Genomic DNA, 16,354 nt, shown 5'->3' with positions numbered 1-16,354 from the left:
CTCCATGGCTGCCTAGATGGCTGATTAATACTTTAACCACAAGGTCATAAGGGATTAACCCTTAGAGCCTACTGCTCATTTCCCAAGATAACTTCACCTCCCCACCCCTTCCCCTCCAAAAATAGCACAAAAAATTAAAAGGCTTAAAATGTGTTTTAATAAGTTGATGCTGCATTTCTGCTCCATTTCTCAGAAAAACTCCAAATTTAAGATATCAGGGACAAATCAAACATGACACATCAATAGAAAATGCACAGCATAACTACCTAAGATAGGCAATGCTAAGAGCTACTGTCAGACCTTCAGCATACAGCAACCCTGTTTCCAAGATTGTACTAAGCCTATCACGAAAAGCTGTGAACAGCAACATCAGACACAAAAGGGCCATTCTTGGGTTGTCCTTACCCAAGAGAAAGATGGAGGCAAGTTAACACAAAATTTTTTAAAGATATACTAAAATGAAAATCTCTAAGAGAAAATGTCTTCCTTAGGACATGACAGGGTAATATATGGGATAGAACAGAACCGTATGTAAGCTGTCTGTGACCTCTGTGGACATTTGCCTGAATTCTCACCTGGGAGTGGAACAATGGGGCTAAGGTCATTGGGGGATGTTTGGTTTTGGTGGTATATGTGGCAGTGTCTCTGGGGCTGGGGGAAGGGGAGAGTGGTGTGGAGATGAGAAAGCAAATAAAACAGAATGGACAAAAACCGGAATGATCAAGATTAACGGGGTTCTAACTGGATCCATTTTGCCACAGTTCCCCCAGGCCCTCAACAATTAAACATTTGAGACTTCAGGAATGCACCACACAAAATCAAACAAAATACCACACAAAATTCATTTGTTAAATATCACCCCTCCCTTGCCCCCTGCCTCCAGCATACTCCCTCAAGTAGTACAGGCAGGAAAGACCTAACTATTGGGAGGAATCCCTAACACTTTTCCAGGGTAGAATTCTGGCTAGTCCAAAAAGGGTCCTTTTTCTTAAAGGGTTTTGAGAAACTAGACACTGCAACTTTATTAGTATCGGCGACGTTTGTTTGGAGCAAATTCAGCTCCAGGAGCTGCACGGTTGAATGCAGGAGGAGTTCCACCAATTGCCCCAATTCCTTCCATTGTAGCAGCTTGGCCAAAACGTTCAGTCGTTGGTGGGGTCTTAGGAGGAAAAAAAAAAAGAGAGAAACGTTGTAAGAGAAGCCTTTGTCCTAAATTTCCCACTCCTTTGTAGCCCCTCCCCTGAAGGCCATTTCTATTCAACTACTCAAGGCTCCTGATGTAGGAGGTGGATGACCAAATCTGTTTTGAACTCTAGCAGATAATCCCCCAAAAGGAGGATGCCTGAATTAGGAACCCATACCCACTCACTCTACCTTCAACTTTTTTAATCCAAATTCCTCACTATTGACTAAGCAGTATCACATACAAAATTCCACTATTGATTAAGTTCTTGTCACATCCTTTTTCCTGATCTAGGTATCTGGACAACTGTCACTCTTCTGCAAAATCAGGGCTATTCAGTTTCGGCACTATCCGTTTTAACAGAACCAAAACAACCTCAGGACTGTACAAACATGAAATGTAAACTCTTTATAGATTTAAATATACTTTATGTGATTATGCATAGCCTTCACTGAGTTCCCTCCAATAAACAACTGTTTGCCCAGTATAGCAAGCAACTCAATAGTCAGACTGGCCAGAGGCATTGGCTTAACACCTATAGTTTGAGATTGAGTTTGCTTGAGATTAAAAATAAAAAGCTTAGTGACATTTAGCGGATACCAGTAGTGCAAGATCAAGGTAGACCCAGGATTTACGAAGCCAAAAAGCCCTTCCTCTTCTTGCTATCATTTATAATTACTGCACTGTAAGACCCTTCAATTTATTACCAATCCCAAGGTTCCATCCGGCATCATAGTGGCAGGTCCTGGAGGTGCTGGGGTACCAGCTGGCACAGGAGCGGGGGGCATGGCACCTCTGTTGTTTATGCCCATAGCACCTAGCAGAGTAGAGTAGTGTGATCAGTACAGAGGATAGACTGTTAGTCTCTTTTGAAATACATTCACCTGAGAGGCAGAACAGACACATCTGCTGGTTCATTTTCCAAATGCCTGCAATGGCCAGAAATGGACCAGGCTATATCCACAAGTCAAAAACTCAATCCAGGTCTCCCACATCAGGTGAGCAGGAACCCAACTACTTGAGCCATCATCACTTGCTGTCTCCCAGCAGGAAGCTGGAATTGGGAGCTAAAAGGGAACTGAACCCAGGCACTCCAATATAGAATGTGGGTATCCCCACTGGCACCTGAACAGCCAGGCCAAAGGCCTACCCATTATAGTCTATTTCTATGCCAAAATAAACAGGTCAACAAGACCTCTAGGGTAAGATATGTCACCCCCCCCCACACACACACACTTTTGGAAATGTCAGCCCCTTAAATTTGGACTTGGTAATGACTCCACATAGTTCACCATAGGCAAGATAAAAAGAGATATATATAAGAATCACTAACTTCTGAAGTCCTTACCTCCCATAGCCATCTGGCCCATCCGTATCTCCTGTTCTCTCTGAAAAACAAAAAACACTCAGAACAGTCCAAGACAGAGGGCATTCATTCTACCACAATCCACTAAGGAAAGCAGATAGAGTGATAATATATCCCCAAAGCACCAAGAACAAGATGAGGAACACCAGTGGTTCCCTGCTAATTTTAACGTGAGTTCAGAGTCATGAAACTACAAAAAAGTCAGAAACTCCTATTAGGAATTAAAAGAGATAAAAGGGAGAGATTTCTCCTAGGGCTCCAATTTGTGTAACTATGAGGATAGCAGAAGACTAACTGGGGCTGCTACAGGACTCAACAGATCTCATCCTACAGTCACTGAGACTAAACAGCATACAGCAGTCCCAGGTTTTCATCCTAAATTGCCTATGGGCCAAGAACTCCCCTTCAAACCTTACCTCACTTTCCTACGAATTTTTTTCTAAAAGGATTTTCACAGCATAGAAAAATTGATCATAACCTGGTATCCTAGCAGACAAGTGGGTTTGTCATATCACGACTGGCTCGGGACATCATGAGCACATAGGAGATATACCGCATCAGGGAAGGTTCCCTTGAATCCTTCCTGCTGTCGCCGCATCATTTCTTCCTGCTGCCGTCGCATCTCTTCCTCACGGCGTCTGCGCTCCTCTTCCTGCCTACAGGAGTCACCAAAGTATTTCAGACAAAGGTATTCCAGAACTTGAGGTTATCTAACAGGGTAACATGTCAAGATTGGTCTCTTAAAACTATGGATAGCTCACCAGGAACTAAAGTAAACTCCCAAGAGCCCCATGAGACCAGTACTCAGATGCTTTTTCTTTAGAGCAGCCCTAGGTATTCCTAGAACCAAACAGGCAGCTAAAACATCTCCTAACCAACATGAGAGAACCTGAGAAGCAGCCAAAAAACACTGCCAACATATTTACAAACACATGAGATCGCATGATGGTTGGAAACAAGGAAACATTAACTTTTTGAGTTGTAGAGAAAAAGGGTTTGAGAAAAGGAGTTACCTGAGCTCCAGTTGCTTCCGTTTTTGCACTTCTTGGTTGTGCAACTCTTCCATTCTCCGAAGTTCTTCTTGGCGCCTCATCAAATCTATGAAAACATAGAAACAGACTGATTCAAAGTATTCTTCATGTGTATCTATAGACCCACTAATTTTCCATAAAGATCCAGAAAGCAAAGAGGATATAATCCCCGAGTGGCCATCCGAAGTGTCCAGATTCCAAAAATGAAGTCAAACCTATCATTTCCTTCTCCACAGAATCCAGTATTCTCTGCCACACTTCCAAGCCCATTTGCCTACCAAGATCAACAAAATATTTCAGAAAATAAAAGCAGAGGTTTAGGTCTTTATCTACTGATAAAAAGAAAAGTCCTTTACAAAGTTATTTTGTCCTTCTGGCTTTAAAATTTAAAGGCCTGTACTCACCCTGCCTCATCAGCATGACCTGGTGCTCATGGCGAGCAGCCTCCATCTCCATCTCCAACTTCTCGCGAGCCTCCTTGATGTTACGGTCTACTTGGTCTTGCTGCTGCTTCTCCATCTCAATGAGTGCCTTCCAGCGCATGGCATATTCATACTCAAAAGAGCCAGGCTGTGCAAATCTGGGTGGCTGCTCTCTCTCTCTAAAGATAAAATTCCTAGGTTACTAACTTTGTCCAAGATTCTCCCAATTAAACATCACAATTCATTCTGCAGGCCAAGGTAATGGCTGCTAGTGAATAAATATAGCAAAGACCTGCCTGTTTTACAAAACCCTTTACAAGCTTTCTTTAAAAAAATTTTTATTTATTTGAAAGAGTTACACAGAGAGAGGACAGGAGAGGAGAGGAGAGGTCTTCCATCTGCGGGTTCACTCCCCAGTTGGCTGCAACGTCTAGAGCTGCATCGATCTGATGCCAGGAGCTTTCACCAAGTCTCCCACGTGGGTGCAGGGGCCCAAGGACTTAGGCCATCTTCTACTCCTTTCCTGGACCACAGCAGAGAGCTGGATCAGAAATGGCGCAGTGGGATGCCGGCCCCTACAAGCTTTCTTAATAGACTAACACCAGAGCCAGTGTGGCACAGCAGGTTAACTGCTACTTGAAACACCAGCATCATATCGGAATGCTGGTTGGAGTCCCAGCTGCTTTGCTTCCTATCCAGCTTCCTGACAATGTGCCCAGGAAGGCAGGGGATGATGTGGCAGACCCGGAATGAGTTCCTGGCTCCTGGCTTCAGCCTGGCCCAGGCCTGGCTTTTGTGGCCATTTGGGGAGTGAATCAGTGGATGACAAGGTATCACACTGTCAAATCTCTTAAAAAAAAGGCAAAAACACCTAATGGGGATTCTTATCAGGATCACATACTTGTGAAATTGCTGGTTCTTAATAACCAGCTTCTCTGGAAGTCCCTCTTCATCATCTAACTGGTCCATGGGTTCCACAGTCACAGGCCGAGGAAATCTGGGAGAAAAAGTAGGATCAGTGTTGATGAAGTCATACCCTGCCAGGCACCCTCTCTGTATCTGCTGCTGGCACAATGAATTAGGGGTCAGGACTGCACAAACACTTCTAAAGGAGTTTTTACACCTAATCCCAAGTAAGCAAATCCTTCCAATAGTATTATGGAGAACTTGGGGTCCACAGGATAGAATGGGGCTTTATATCTCTGAATATAGTCTCAAATAGATATTCAAAGTAGGTAGGTGCTGTAGTTAAGTATAGCCTGATATCTACAGAACTTCAGGAAATGACCAGGGGTGATCACTTAGACGTATTACATGTGCAAAACAACTTTTCAGTTTTAAAATGTCAAAGTAAGAGGCAACAACACTGACAACTTACTGAAATGCTAAAAAGATATCTTCCTTAACCCTCATACCATTTCCATTAATTTAAGATCATACCAAAAACCCTAATAGAAAGCTTAATTACTATCAATTAAATGAATACAGGAACAAAGTTACTACATAGAGGCTAACTTTCCAGACCACAGAAGAAATTAGCAACCCAAGATCTCCTTCTGAAAACCATCCCTCAACTTACGTAGTTAGCAGGAAAGAGCCTTCACTGCATCTGTCCAGAGCTTTCCGAGCAGCTGGCTTCCCTGAGAACTCAACAATGCCTTTTCCTGAGGGCCTTCCTCGATCATCCACAATGACCACGGCCCTCTCCACCTGGCCAAAAACAGAAAAGGCTTCTTCCAGCAGCTCATTAGACACATACTGAGGAAGGTTTCGGACTGTAAGGGATGCACTATGGCATGCAAAGCGCACACGCAGCTGCTTTCCACGTAATGGCATATTGTCCAGCTCCACTTTGGCAATCTCCGCTAAGGTTCTTGTTTCCTAGGAAGCAGAGAAAAATTAAAATGACTCAATTTGACAAAAACCACCATCAACAGTGTAAAGTAGTATAGCTCAATAACAAATGTCTCTCCTCACCCCCAAAACCTTGGCAACAACTACATAAAGAAACATGGACATAACTGGAAAAACTACACTGTGTTTCAGGTTACCTTCTGGTTACACTAAACTGCTCTGATGGCCCTGCAATGAATTGGATACAATTATAAATTCTAGAAGTCGACACCATTTACATGGTCACCGATTTCATAGGTTGTCCTCCCATGTGTTAACATATCCAGAATATAATGACTACCCTAAAACCTACCTTTGCAGGGTCAGTGTTGTGGTATAATGGGTTAAGCTTCTGCCTGCAAGGCCAGCATCCCATATAGGAGCTGGTTTGAATCCCAGCTGTTCCATTTCCAATCCAACTCCTTGCTAATAAGCTTAGGAGGGAGTGGAAAATGGCACATATGCTTGGGCCCCTGCCACCTATGTGGGAGACCTGGATGGGAGTGCCCAGCCCAGGTTCTTACAGCCATTTGGGGAGTAAACCAACAGATAGAAGATCTCTCTCCCTGTTTCTGTAATTAGCCTTTTATATAAATAAATCTTAAAAAAAAAACCTACCCTAGAATATTTCAATCTTCACTAGCTATACACCAGAATCAAGTATGCCCTTTGAGAGGTCTCTTTTATTTTCTTATTTGAGAGGCAGACAGAGTTCACATCTCCTGGTTCACTCCCCAAACACCTGCAGATGCTAGGAACTCAATTCAATTCTTCCATGTGGGTGGCAAAGACCCAACTAACTGAGCCATCACTGCTTCCTCCCAAAGAGGAAAAGTGGAGCCAGGACTTGAACCCAAATGCTCCAAGATGCAGGTGTCCCAAACAGCATCTTAACAACTAGGCTAAACACTCAACCCCCTAAGAGGTTTCTTTAAAACTGCAGACCTTGATAGGATCCCCTTCACGTTACTAAAGAGGAATCTGCTACCAAAGATCTCCAGAAAAAAATGACTTGCCTACACATATAGTCCAAATTGGTGCAAGTTAGAATGAACACTAGTTCTGACCACCCTTATCCACTGATTTTGCTTATCACACTATGTTCATTTATGGGGATAGATAATGCATAGAAATGTTTTCCCTCTCATACTTTTCCTAAATCAAACAGATTTAATAACGTCTATACTTTAAAAACAATTAGATGGTAAATTTTATGACTGTTATAACAATCAAACATTTTTGTGGGGGCTGGAGTTGTGGCATGGCTTGGGTTAGACTATCACTTGGGATACCCACACCCCATATCAGAGTGTCTGGGATTGAGTCTAGTCTCTGTTGCCAATCCAGCTTCTTGCTAATGTACCTGGGAGGAAGCAGATAATCATCCAAGTACTTAGGTGTTGCTACCCACATGAGACCAGGTAGGAGTTCCTGATTCTTAGCTTTAAAAAAAAATTTAGGGGCCGGCGCTGTGGCATAGCAGGTAAAGCTGTTGCCTGCAGTGCTGGCAACCCACATGGGTACCGGTTCAAGTCATGGATGCTCCACTTCCAATCTAGCTCTCTGCTGTTGCCTGGGGAAGCAGTAGAAGATGACCCCAAGCCCTTGGGCCCCTGCATCCACATTGGAGACCTGGAGGAATCTCCTGGCTCGTGGCTTCAGATCGGCACAGTTCCAGCCACTGCGGCCAACTGGGGAATGAACCAGTGGATGGAAGACCTTTCTCTCTGCCTTTCCTTCTCTCTCTGTGTAACTCTTTCAAATAAATAAAAATAAATCTTTAAAAAATTTTAAAGATACAAATAGAATTATATTCTCATATATTGAAGATTGTGTAAAGGCTTTGGAAATTAATCACATAAGCTTTGGTCATTGTTAACATACGAATTTCCACTTTTTCTGAAACAAAGAAACCAACACAATAAAATATGTATGAGTAAACAGAAGAAGGGCACAGATAAAAATTAACCATGAGTTGTTAATTGCTGAAGCTGGGCAATGCATATATGTGCAAGTTAATTTATACTATTGTTTACATCTGTTTGAAATTTCCAAATTAAAAGGAAAAGAGTTCCAAAGGATATATTTAGTCCTAGGCAAAAAAAAAAAAAAACAACAACAACAACAACACACACACACACACCACAAAAACCAAAAAAACACAAACCATTTTCCTTAAAATTTAAAAATCAACTATAATGAAAAATAAAACTATTTTGTCCTGTTTCACCAACTGCAAGCTATTAACAGACTATATGAGAATTATTCCCATTGTCTATTTTTCCATATCCATCATTCCCCAGCTTCCCACCTCTTAGAGCACATGCCCTTTCCAAGGCCCACAGCTGCTCACCAAGCGGATAAAGCCAAAGCCTTTATCCTTATGAATGAAGACTTCGCCTGCCTTCCCATATTTCTCAAATAGTTTCCTCATTTCCTCCTCGGTGATGTCAGGAGGAAGATTTCCCACAAAGAGACGGCTACGCTGGGTGAAGGTCTTCTCTCCTGGTTTCCTAAAATTCTTCAGGTCAATGGTCAAGCCTTCATCTAAGAGAAGACATAGTAACTCAAAGATTAGGGAAAGAATTACAGTCCCATCCTCAAAGAGCTAGAACTGCTACTAGATTCGGAAACATAATTGCTGTAGAGAAGGCAAATACCATTTCCCAATGCAACCTATCCACCAATCACTTAATCAGTAAATTGCTCCTTAAAATGTGAAATCTGTACACAGAGATCTGGTGGACTTGACTCTACTGTGGGCCAGGAGCCAAGATGGAATAAGCCCAAGAGAGGCAAGCAACACAGAAGCTAGTGGCCAAAGAGAAAACTAAGCAACTCAAGGAGACCTCTGTCACAAGGGATCAGATTTTAAAATTTAAAAACATCTCCCCATTTTCCTAATCTCTCACCAATTTTCATTACCCTTATGTTCCCATTCTTTCAGTCTCAAGGCAATAGAACAAAAACAAGTTAGGAAACAGTATCCTAGTAGGAACTGTGAGAGACAGTTGAAATTGGTCCTAGTTTTAGTTAAGAGGCACAATAGCATTCAAAATTTATTGAATGGGAACACATATTTAAAGACCTTTTTTGCTCTGATTAAAATGTGGTGACAGACCTCAGACTGAATGCATACTATTCAGTACCAGATTTCTCCACTAAGCCTTAAAAGTCTTATTCTACAGTCTCTCTAACTACCAGCCACTTGATAATTACCTCTACAAAGCAAGTTGAAGTAAAACATGTAGACATCTGGCTAGTACATAGACTATGCCAATACAGCACAGTAACCTGTATTCAACTGTAGTCATATATGTCTGTTCCCTGGTATCAGGGTATCAGCTTTTTCCCATCATAAGTAAATAGGGAAAAGAACAAAGGTGCGCAATAAAGGCATATTCCTTTATAATCCCAAGAGACTAATTTAAAAACCAAGAAACCATTCCCAAGAGGGAAACTATTTTCTACACTATCACCTAGCATCTACTCACTCTGGCTGCTGGCCTGTTGCCCATTAGCAGGTATTGGTGGTGGTGGTGGCTGCTGCTGCTGCTGCTGGTGGTGCTGCTGGTGATGATGCTGATGATGCTTCCTTGGAGTATGGTTTTGCTTCTCCAAGTTAAAAGTTTTATTGCTCTGCATTTTGTACTTAAAAGAAAATAAAAAATAATACCGTCAAATACATTCAGTGCTAAGAATGCAAAAAAAAAAAAAAAAAAAAACTAACCACATTCTTGATGACCTATATGTCATTAATCACCTTTGATAGCCTAGCTTTTGCCAGATCCCAACGGCTGGTTACTCTTGAACAACCATGGCTAAAGAATACAATTCAAAAATCTAAAAAGCAGGTACCAGTAGTTACATCATATACAGAAATTAGACAAGTGCTAGATAACAGCTTATACTAGAATGCCTTAAGAAACCTTTCAAGTCAAGCTAGCACCGCGGCTCACTAGGCTAATCCTCCACCTTGCGGTGCCGGCACACGGGGTTCTAGTCCCGGTCGGGGAGCCGGATTCTGTCCCGGTTGCCCCTCTTCCAGGCCAGCTCTCTGCTGTGGCCCGGGAGTGCAGTGGAGGATGGCCCAAGTGCTTGGGCTCTGCACCCCATGCGAGACCAGGAGAAGCACCTGGCTCCTGCCTTTGGATCAGTGCGGTGCGCCGGCTGCGGCAGCCATTGGAGGGTGGACCAAAAGCAGAGGGAAGACCTTTCTGTCTCTCTCTCTCACTGTCCACTCTGCCTGTCAAAAAAAAAAAAAGACCTTTCAATTCAATACTATATATACATGGAAAGTTTTTTTTTAGCATGCCAGCAGTCCTAGCCCACAGTAGATACTGTGGAGTGACCGTGGGAAAATATGGGCTATATGGTTAGACATACTTAGGTTGAATCACGGCCCTAGTATTTACTAGCTATGTACTGCTTAAATTATTCCTGTGCTTATGTCCTTAGCTGTAAAAAAAAAAAGGGGGGGGGGCTGATAAAATAACCAAGGTAGGTATGAGAACTTATAAATATGTGAAAGCACTAGCTCAACTACTGGCACACAGTTACTGAATATTAACCACAATGGAAAGAGAAGTGACTATCAAATCAATAAAAGCAATAAAAGTAAAAAGATGTATAATCATAAAATGTTTAAATCTGTCATTTAAAAATCTGTATAAGTTTAAGAAAACAAAGTGAAAACTCCTGGCACAATCCAGACTGAATTTAAAATTTGACAATGTTTAAACAAAACAAAAAAGTTGGCAATTTTAAAACGAAAACTAGTTGATCAAGTTAACAAACTGAGACCTACCTTCCCCATCCAATGATTTCTTCAGTAAATGAATTAAAATGATAAAGACAATGCTCAATGTTTACCCTAAAAGACTAGACCCTCTTGAATGAATTTAGCTGAAATATGCAGAAAATCTTTTCATGAATACTTTATCATTAACATATGATGCCTTTAAGATAGAGAAAATCAGATTTCTCAGATGAAGAAAACATGACAAAGACTTGACAACTGATGATTTTGGATGATGGGCACTTGAGTATCTTTATGCATATAAAACCTTTCAGAATACATTTTATATCATATCCAACTCAAACTGAAAACATCAATGCAAAATTATCAAATTCTATATCCAAAAATGCTTTCATAAGACACTAGGTGGGGGCAAACATTGTCACACAGGTTAAGCCACCACTTGCAACATCTGTGCCTGCATCCCTTACCAAAGTGCAGGTTCAAGTCCCAGCTGCTCTGCTTCCTATTCAGCAACCTGCTATCTAACCAGAGAACGCAGTAGACTATGGCCCATGCCACCCTTGTGAGACCCAGGTGGAGTTCCAGGCTCCTGAGTTCAGCCTGGCCCAGTCCTGGCCATCATAGCCATTTGGGGAGTGAGCCAGTGGATGGAAGATCTCTTTCTCTCTTAAAATACTATGGCCATGAAAATATTCGCTAATGGCCTTTATGGTAACAAAACAACAAAAATGATGTAAACATCTAAATACAATAGAATATTATATCAAAGCATTAAAAATTATTAAGATCACGTAAACATGAAAAATATGCTTGGTGCTCTTAAAAGGGAAAGGTTTTATTTTAAATATGAATGTATACAAGGAATAGAAGATAGACAAAAACACACTGTCTTTTTTTTTATTATTATTATTTGACAGGTAGAGTCATAGACAGTGAGAGAGAGACAGAGAGAAAGAAAGGTCTTCCTTCTGTTGGTTCACTCCCCAAATGGCCACTACGGCCGGCGTTACGCCAATCCAAAGCCAGGAGCCAGGTGCTTTCTCCTGGTCTCCCATGCAGGTGCAGGGCCCAAGCACTTGGGCCTTCCTCCACTGCCTTCCTGGGCCACAGCAGAGAACTGGACTGGAAGAGGAGCAACCGGGACTAGAACCCGGGGCCCATATGGGATGCTGGCACCGCAGGTGGAGGATTAACCAAGTGGGCCATGGTGCCAGCCCCAACACACTGTCTTGACTGCAGGTTATTGATAATCTCTCACACTACAAATTCATTCAACAAACACCTACTATTTTAGACATCATTCTAGGTGCTTGGGCAGATCAGTTAACACAGTAGATTCTTGCCTTCAGAGTTTACCTTCTAGTAAAAGATAACGTATACATAATTATATAGTAGTAAGTAAGTGTAATGGGGAAATAAAGAAAAATGGGGTGGAGCAATTAAATGGACGGGGAGCAGGAGGCAGCAGACCACAATATTAAATAAAGCTTTATGATAAACCTCACGGAAAAGTTTACAATTAAGCCAAAACTTGAATTTTCTCATTCATATAATCAATCTTATATTTCTCATTAAAGTTACAAAACATAAGAAATCACAATAAAGTACTTATGACAAGTATATATTTAATATAGAAAACTCAGAACCAAAATAAACACCCATACAGCAATCAATAAAAGTTACTCATACTGGTATACCTAATCACAACATATTTGTATTTATTGAAAATGGAATATTACCAAAATTAACTTGTAACCCTTTTCTTCTTTACAATATTATCATGAACTGCTTTCATGTCATTAAATCTTTTATATTAACAGTTAATGGTTACAGCACTCAGCTGTCAACCAAGCCCATATTATGTTGAAACACTTGGGTTGTTTTCTAATTTTTCACCATTATAATCCAAGCTCAAAGTTAAATCTTTGGGTATTCACAATTCCAATTTTTCCTTATTTACCTTCCAAGATATACATGATCATTTCAGTAAGTGAAAGCGTAATGCACCATTGTATGTTCAGCTTTTCCTCATTTCTGTAGTGTCAATATAATTTTTAATGACTACATAAAGTCCATCTGGATGTACACTAATTTACTAAACTACTCTCCATTAAACACTTAGGTTGTTTTCAGCTTTTTCCTATAATGCTACAGTAAATGTCTTCTTGCTTTTTGCCTTCTTTTATTTCCTTAGGACAAATCCTCAAAATAGAATCCATCTTTGTAACTCTTGCCACATAGTGCAGCACTGTTTTCTCAAAAAGTCAATTTTAAATACCATAAACAGGTATAGCAGTAAACGAGATACCTTTAAAAAGGAAATCATGGTTTTAAAAATAAGAAATTAAAATATAAAAATCCGAAGTCCGGCCCTGGAACACCTGGCAATAGGGTAACATGAGCATCAGAATTCTATCTTTTCTCATTTGGGTCTCAGGTACTAAACACCTCTCTTTCTGGTTCCAAAGTGACCAATGGCAAAAACCTGAATTATTTTCACAGCCATTTCTCCCACTAGTTCTTGCCTCAGGTTAGAATCCAAGTGATTTTTTCCCCCCTCTCTAGCCTTTAACTTAGGAGACAGTGGCTCCAGACTCAGTAGCTTAACATTCAGGAATCCACAATATACATTTAATGTTAATAGAAATCTTTATAGTGGTCCATTCAAAATTTCAACATTGAAAACCCTGTTTCAATCATTTTATCACTTCCTAGTAGAAATAATCTACCTCCTAGGGGATGAAAAAATGGTCAATGTTCTAAACCATTTAATATTGCAAGGAAGATTATCTTTAGGTTTTAGAAAATATAGACTGGTAGTTATTAATACCAGATTATTTGTAAACCATTAAAGCCAGGCACTATGCTAAGCCTGCATTATGTCTTAGGGCTTGCAACCCTTACACTGCTAGATAAGGAAACTGATGCCTAGAAAAGAGCTTTACCTATCCAAGGTCACACAACTGATGGAACATGGAGTGGAACCCGGGTCTGCTGAACTCTATCCTCATCACTATGCTAATATTGCATGACTTCAGTTTAAACTTCACTAGTCCCATGACCTAACTTCTGAGCTTCACTTTTCTTACCTGCAGGATGAAAACACTAACGCCCACCCCTCAGGGCTGGCTATTTTCAGGCCTAAATGTGATAATGTACAAAGAAGGTTGCTCTCATTGGAACAAAGCAAGCACTTGTCTCTGAAGGCAACCACATTTCTACAGATGGTAGAAGCTCCAGTTAAGCAAATATCATCAATTACACTTTTTACTCTTCAGGAGTCTAACAAAGATAATTTTTAAAATAACAAAATTGCCTACCTTTGTGTTTTTAAATAACTGTCCTCACAATACTAATCTTTATAATCCTTCCTTTCCACCTCTCCTTTGCCAAGTAGGCATTTACTCAAGACTAATTAATATTATATAAAACAGTGCTCACAAAGTAGCAAGTATTCAAGCAAAATTTCTTATCACCTACATTTAAGGACCAATTTATTTTGGAAACACGTGAAAAATGTAATAAATTCATTGTCCTCTAACTACTGGGTTTTCTCTGAAAAGAAAGCACAAAGATCAGCAGCAAGGATTTCTGTCACTGTCCTCAAGATGAACCGTGACGAAAGACTTTACCAGAAAATTTGCATTGCAGGCTTAGAAGGAATATATCTTTTGGGCATGATGCCATTGAACGAATGTTTAAGTACAGGAGCAAACACTACATTCTACATACTTAAAATCTAAATAAACATTCCCTCGATTTGCAGCAAGAGGGCCAAATTTTAAGTGTAAACTACAAGGGAAATCCAATATAAATTTACCAGACCGAGATGGCCGCCTGAAAGCTGTAAAATGAAACAGACATGGTGAGGTTCTTTCTTTACTCTAGGAATTTCTTAGAACCTTCCATGTAAATAACAAGGAAGTTGGGGGAAAGATACAGGAAAACCCAGACAGTGGCCCCTTAACTAGAGTTGCCTGATTCAGCAAAGACACAACGCAGTGAAATTTGAATTTCAAATACAAATACTATAAGTCATGCATTGTATATTAAAAAAAAAAGTACTGTCTATGTGAAATTCTAATTCAACTGGGTGCCCTGCATTTTTATCTGGCAACCCAAACCTCTACACCTACCTCAACTTTTGAGGATGGCCAAGTACCTCCCAGTCCTAACCTCCAATTCTCTGTTAAAAATACAAAGAGGGATGTCAGTTTGCGCTAAGAGTTTCCCAAAGTAGAAAACACTTGAAAGACAACCCCTAAATTTTAAGTTCCATTTAGAAAAGTGATGCTTTAAAATTGGCTTGGGGAGCACGACTGCGGGAGGGGGAGGGAGGAAGGGCACCCAAGATGCCGGCTACGAAAGCGCTGGGGTCTAGACTAGCACAGCAACTTCCTAGCTAAGAGTTTCGACAAAGAAACAACGCTCAAGGGGCCCCCGCTTGCCCATTCTGAATTAATGGCCTCGCGGGGCCAAGAGGAGGAGCGCCCGACAAAGCGCCTCCTCCTCCAACCAGGGCTTCAAGGCTCTCGCATAATAGACCCCACACCCTCGGGCCCAGGGCGGTCCGAAGGCTGGCAACTTAACACCGCCGCGATTCGGACTGGAGTCGCACAAAGAAACTGAGGGGGTGAGAAAACTGGCGACCCGTTCAAAGCCCGAAGCGAGTTGGGAGCGCTGGGTCCCCGCGGGTGGGCAAAAACAGGCCGTGAGGCGGCGGGGACAAGGCCTCACGGGGCCTTGAAAGCGCCATCCTCCCGCCAAACCCACCCCCACCCTAGCCTTTTCCTCCGCCAGTCGTTCCCAGAAATCCCCTCCTCCCCCAAACAAGAACGAACTCGTCCTCAAACTCACCCTCTACCGACGGTTCTTTCCTCAGAGTAACGGAGACGCTACACGGCCTCTACCGTCCCGAGAAAAGAGCGCGCGACCGCCGGAAACGAGACGACGGAGCTCGGTGCCTCCCAAGGAGTATGAAGTGGCGTTCCCCATTGGCTATCTGAATTGCCAATCAAGGTTTATCTCCAGAGGCGGACTCGTTTTTCCGCCATTTCTTAGATTCTATTGGCTGCCGAATGCCAAAGACTTGATTCGTGTGAACGACAGATGGGGACAAAGAGCGAGGCTTTGTACTTAATGCGCACGCGCGAACGGCCGTGCGCGAGACGGAAAAGGAAGGGGGGAGGGGAAAGAGGGTGTGGGGGGGGTGGTCGGAAGCAGAGACATAAACGGACTACCCGAAAGACTGAAAGACCGAGGGGTGGGGGGTGGGAAAGGAGGGGAGAAAAAGGGAGAGAGAGGAAAGTGCAAAGAGAGGAGAAAAGGGGAGAAAATACACGCGTAGGCGTGCGCTGAGAATTCCTCACTGCGCCTGTGCAAGAAGCAAGAGTTAACAATGTCATTGTATTCGGTGTAGTAGTCTAGCGTTTTCCTAATGAAAAAATACCCCGCCATGTTTCCTTTTGCACACTTCCTCGTAATGCTTTGATCCCGACGCCTCGTACTTAATCAGGTTTCTAGTTGCTTCTCCTGCAGTCAGAACTACTCTGAAGGTGCAACTGAAATAAGCATCTCTATGGTCATGGTTATAGAAAGGGGAGGGAAAGGAGGCCTGACACCTTACTCTCTGGCTGATGGCACAGAACTGTAACCAGCACACTCATTTCCATAGTAACCAGGAAACCTAGCAGTCCA

The 16,354-nt window shown here is 41.9% G+C and overlaps 2 protein-coding genes across 4 annotated transcripts in view; one reads left to right on the top strand and one right to left on the bottom strand.

Moving 5' to 3' along the window:
* Nucleotides 1–134: 134 nt before the first annotated feature.
* On the bottom strand, nucleotides 135–16,037 carry NONO (non-POU domain containing octamer binding). Of its 3 annotated transcripts, XM_070067123.1 has the most exons (12): nucleotides 15,515–15,651; nucleotides 14,794–14,843; nucleotides 9,390–9,546; nucleotides 8,249–8,442; nucleotides 5,582–5,883; nucleotides 4,904–4,999; nucleotides 3,985–4,181; nucleotides 3,563–3,647; nucleotides 3,103–3,205; nucleotides 2,532–2,571; nucleotides 1,891–2,000; nucleotides 135–1,159 (listed from the first exon to the last, which is right to left on the bottom strand). In XM_070067123.1, the coding sequence occupies exons 3-12, from the start codon at nucleotides 9,538–9,540 to the stop codon at nucleotides 1,025–1,027; spliced, it is 1,413 nt and encodes a 470-aa protein (XP_069923224.1). In that variant the 5' UTR covers nucleotides 9,541–9,546; nucleotides 14,794–14,843; nucleotides 15,515–15,651; the 3' UTR covers nucleotides 135–1,024. The 3 variants fall into 3 exon arrangements, 2 of the variants coding, with proteins under 2 accessions (XP_069923224.1, XP_069923225.1); XR_011385587.1 differs by lacking the exon at nucleotides 14,794–14,843 and having other exon boundaries at nucleotides 3,028–3,205; nucleotides 15,515–15,784; XM_070067124.1 differs by lacking the exon at nucleotides 14,794–14,843 and having other exon boundaries at nucleotides 15,515–16,037.
* The window catches only part of ZMYM3 (zinc finger MYM-type containing 3), a 33,192-nt gene continuing 32,418 nt past the window's right edge, over nucleotides 15,581–16,354 (top strand). The window contains exon 1 of the mRNA XM_070067120.1: nucleotides 15,581–15,676. The gene's annotated coding sequence lies outside the window, so the exon portion shown is untranslated. The remainder of the gene's footprint in view (nucleotides 15,677–16,354) is intronic.

This window comes from Oryctolagus cuniculus, chromosome X, assembly GCF_964237555.1.
Source record: "Oryctolagus cuniculus chromosome X, mOryCun1.1, whole genome shotgun sequence".
Taxonomy (NCBI): Eukaryota; Metazoa; Chordata; class Mammalia; order Lagomorpha; family Leporidae; genus Oryctolagus; species Oryctolagus cuniculus.
Note: the sequence above shows the minus strand (reverse complement) of the source record. Positions and strands in the feature narration are given on the sequence as shown.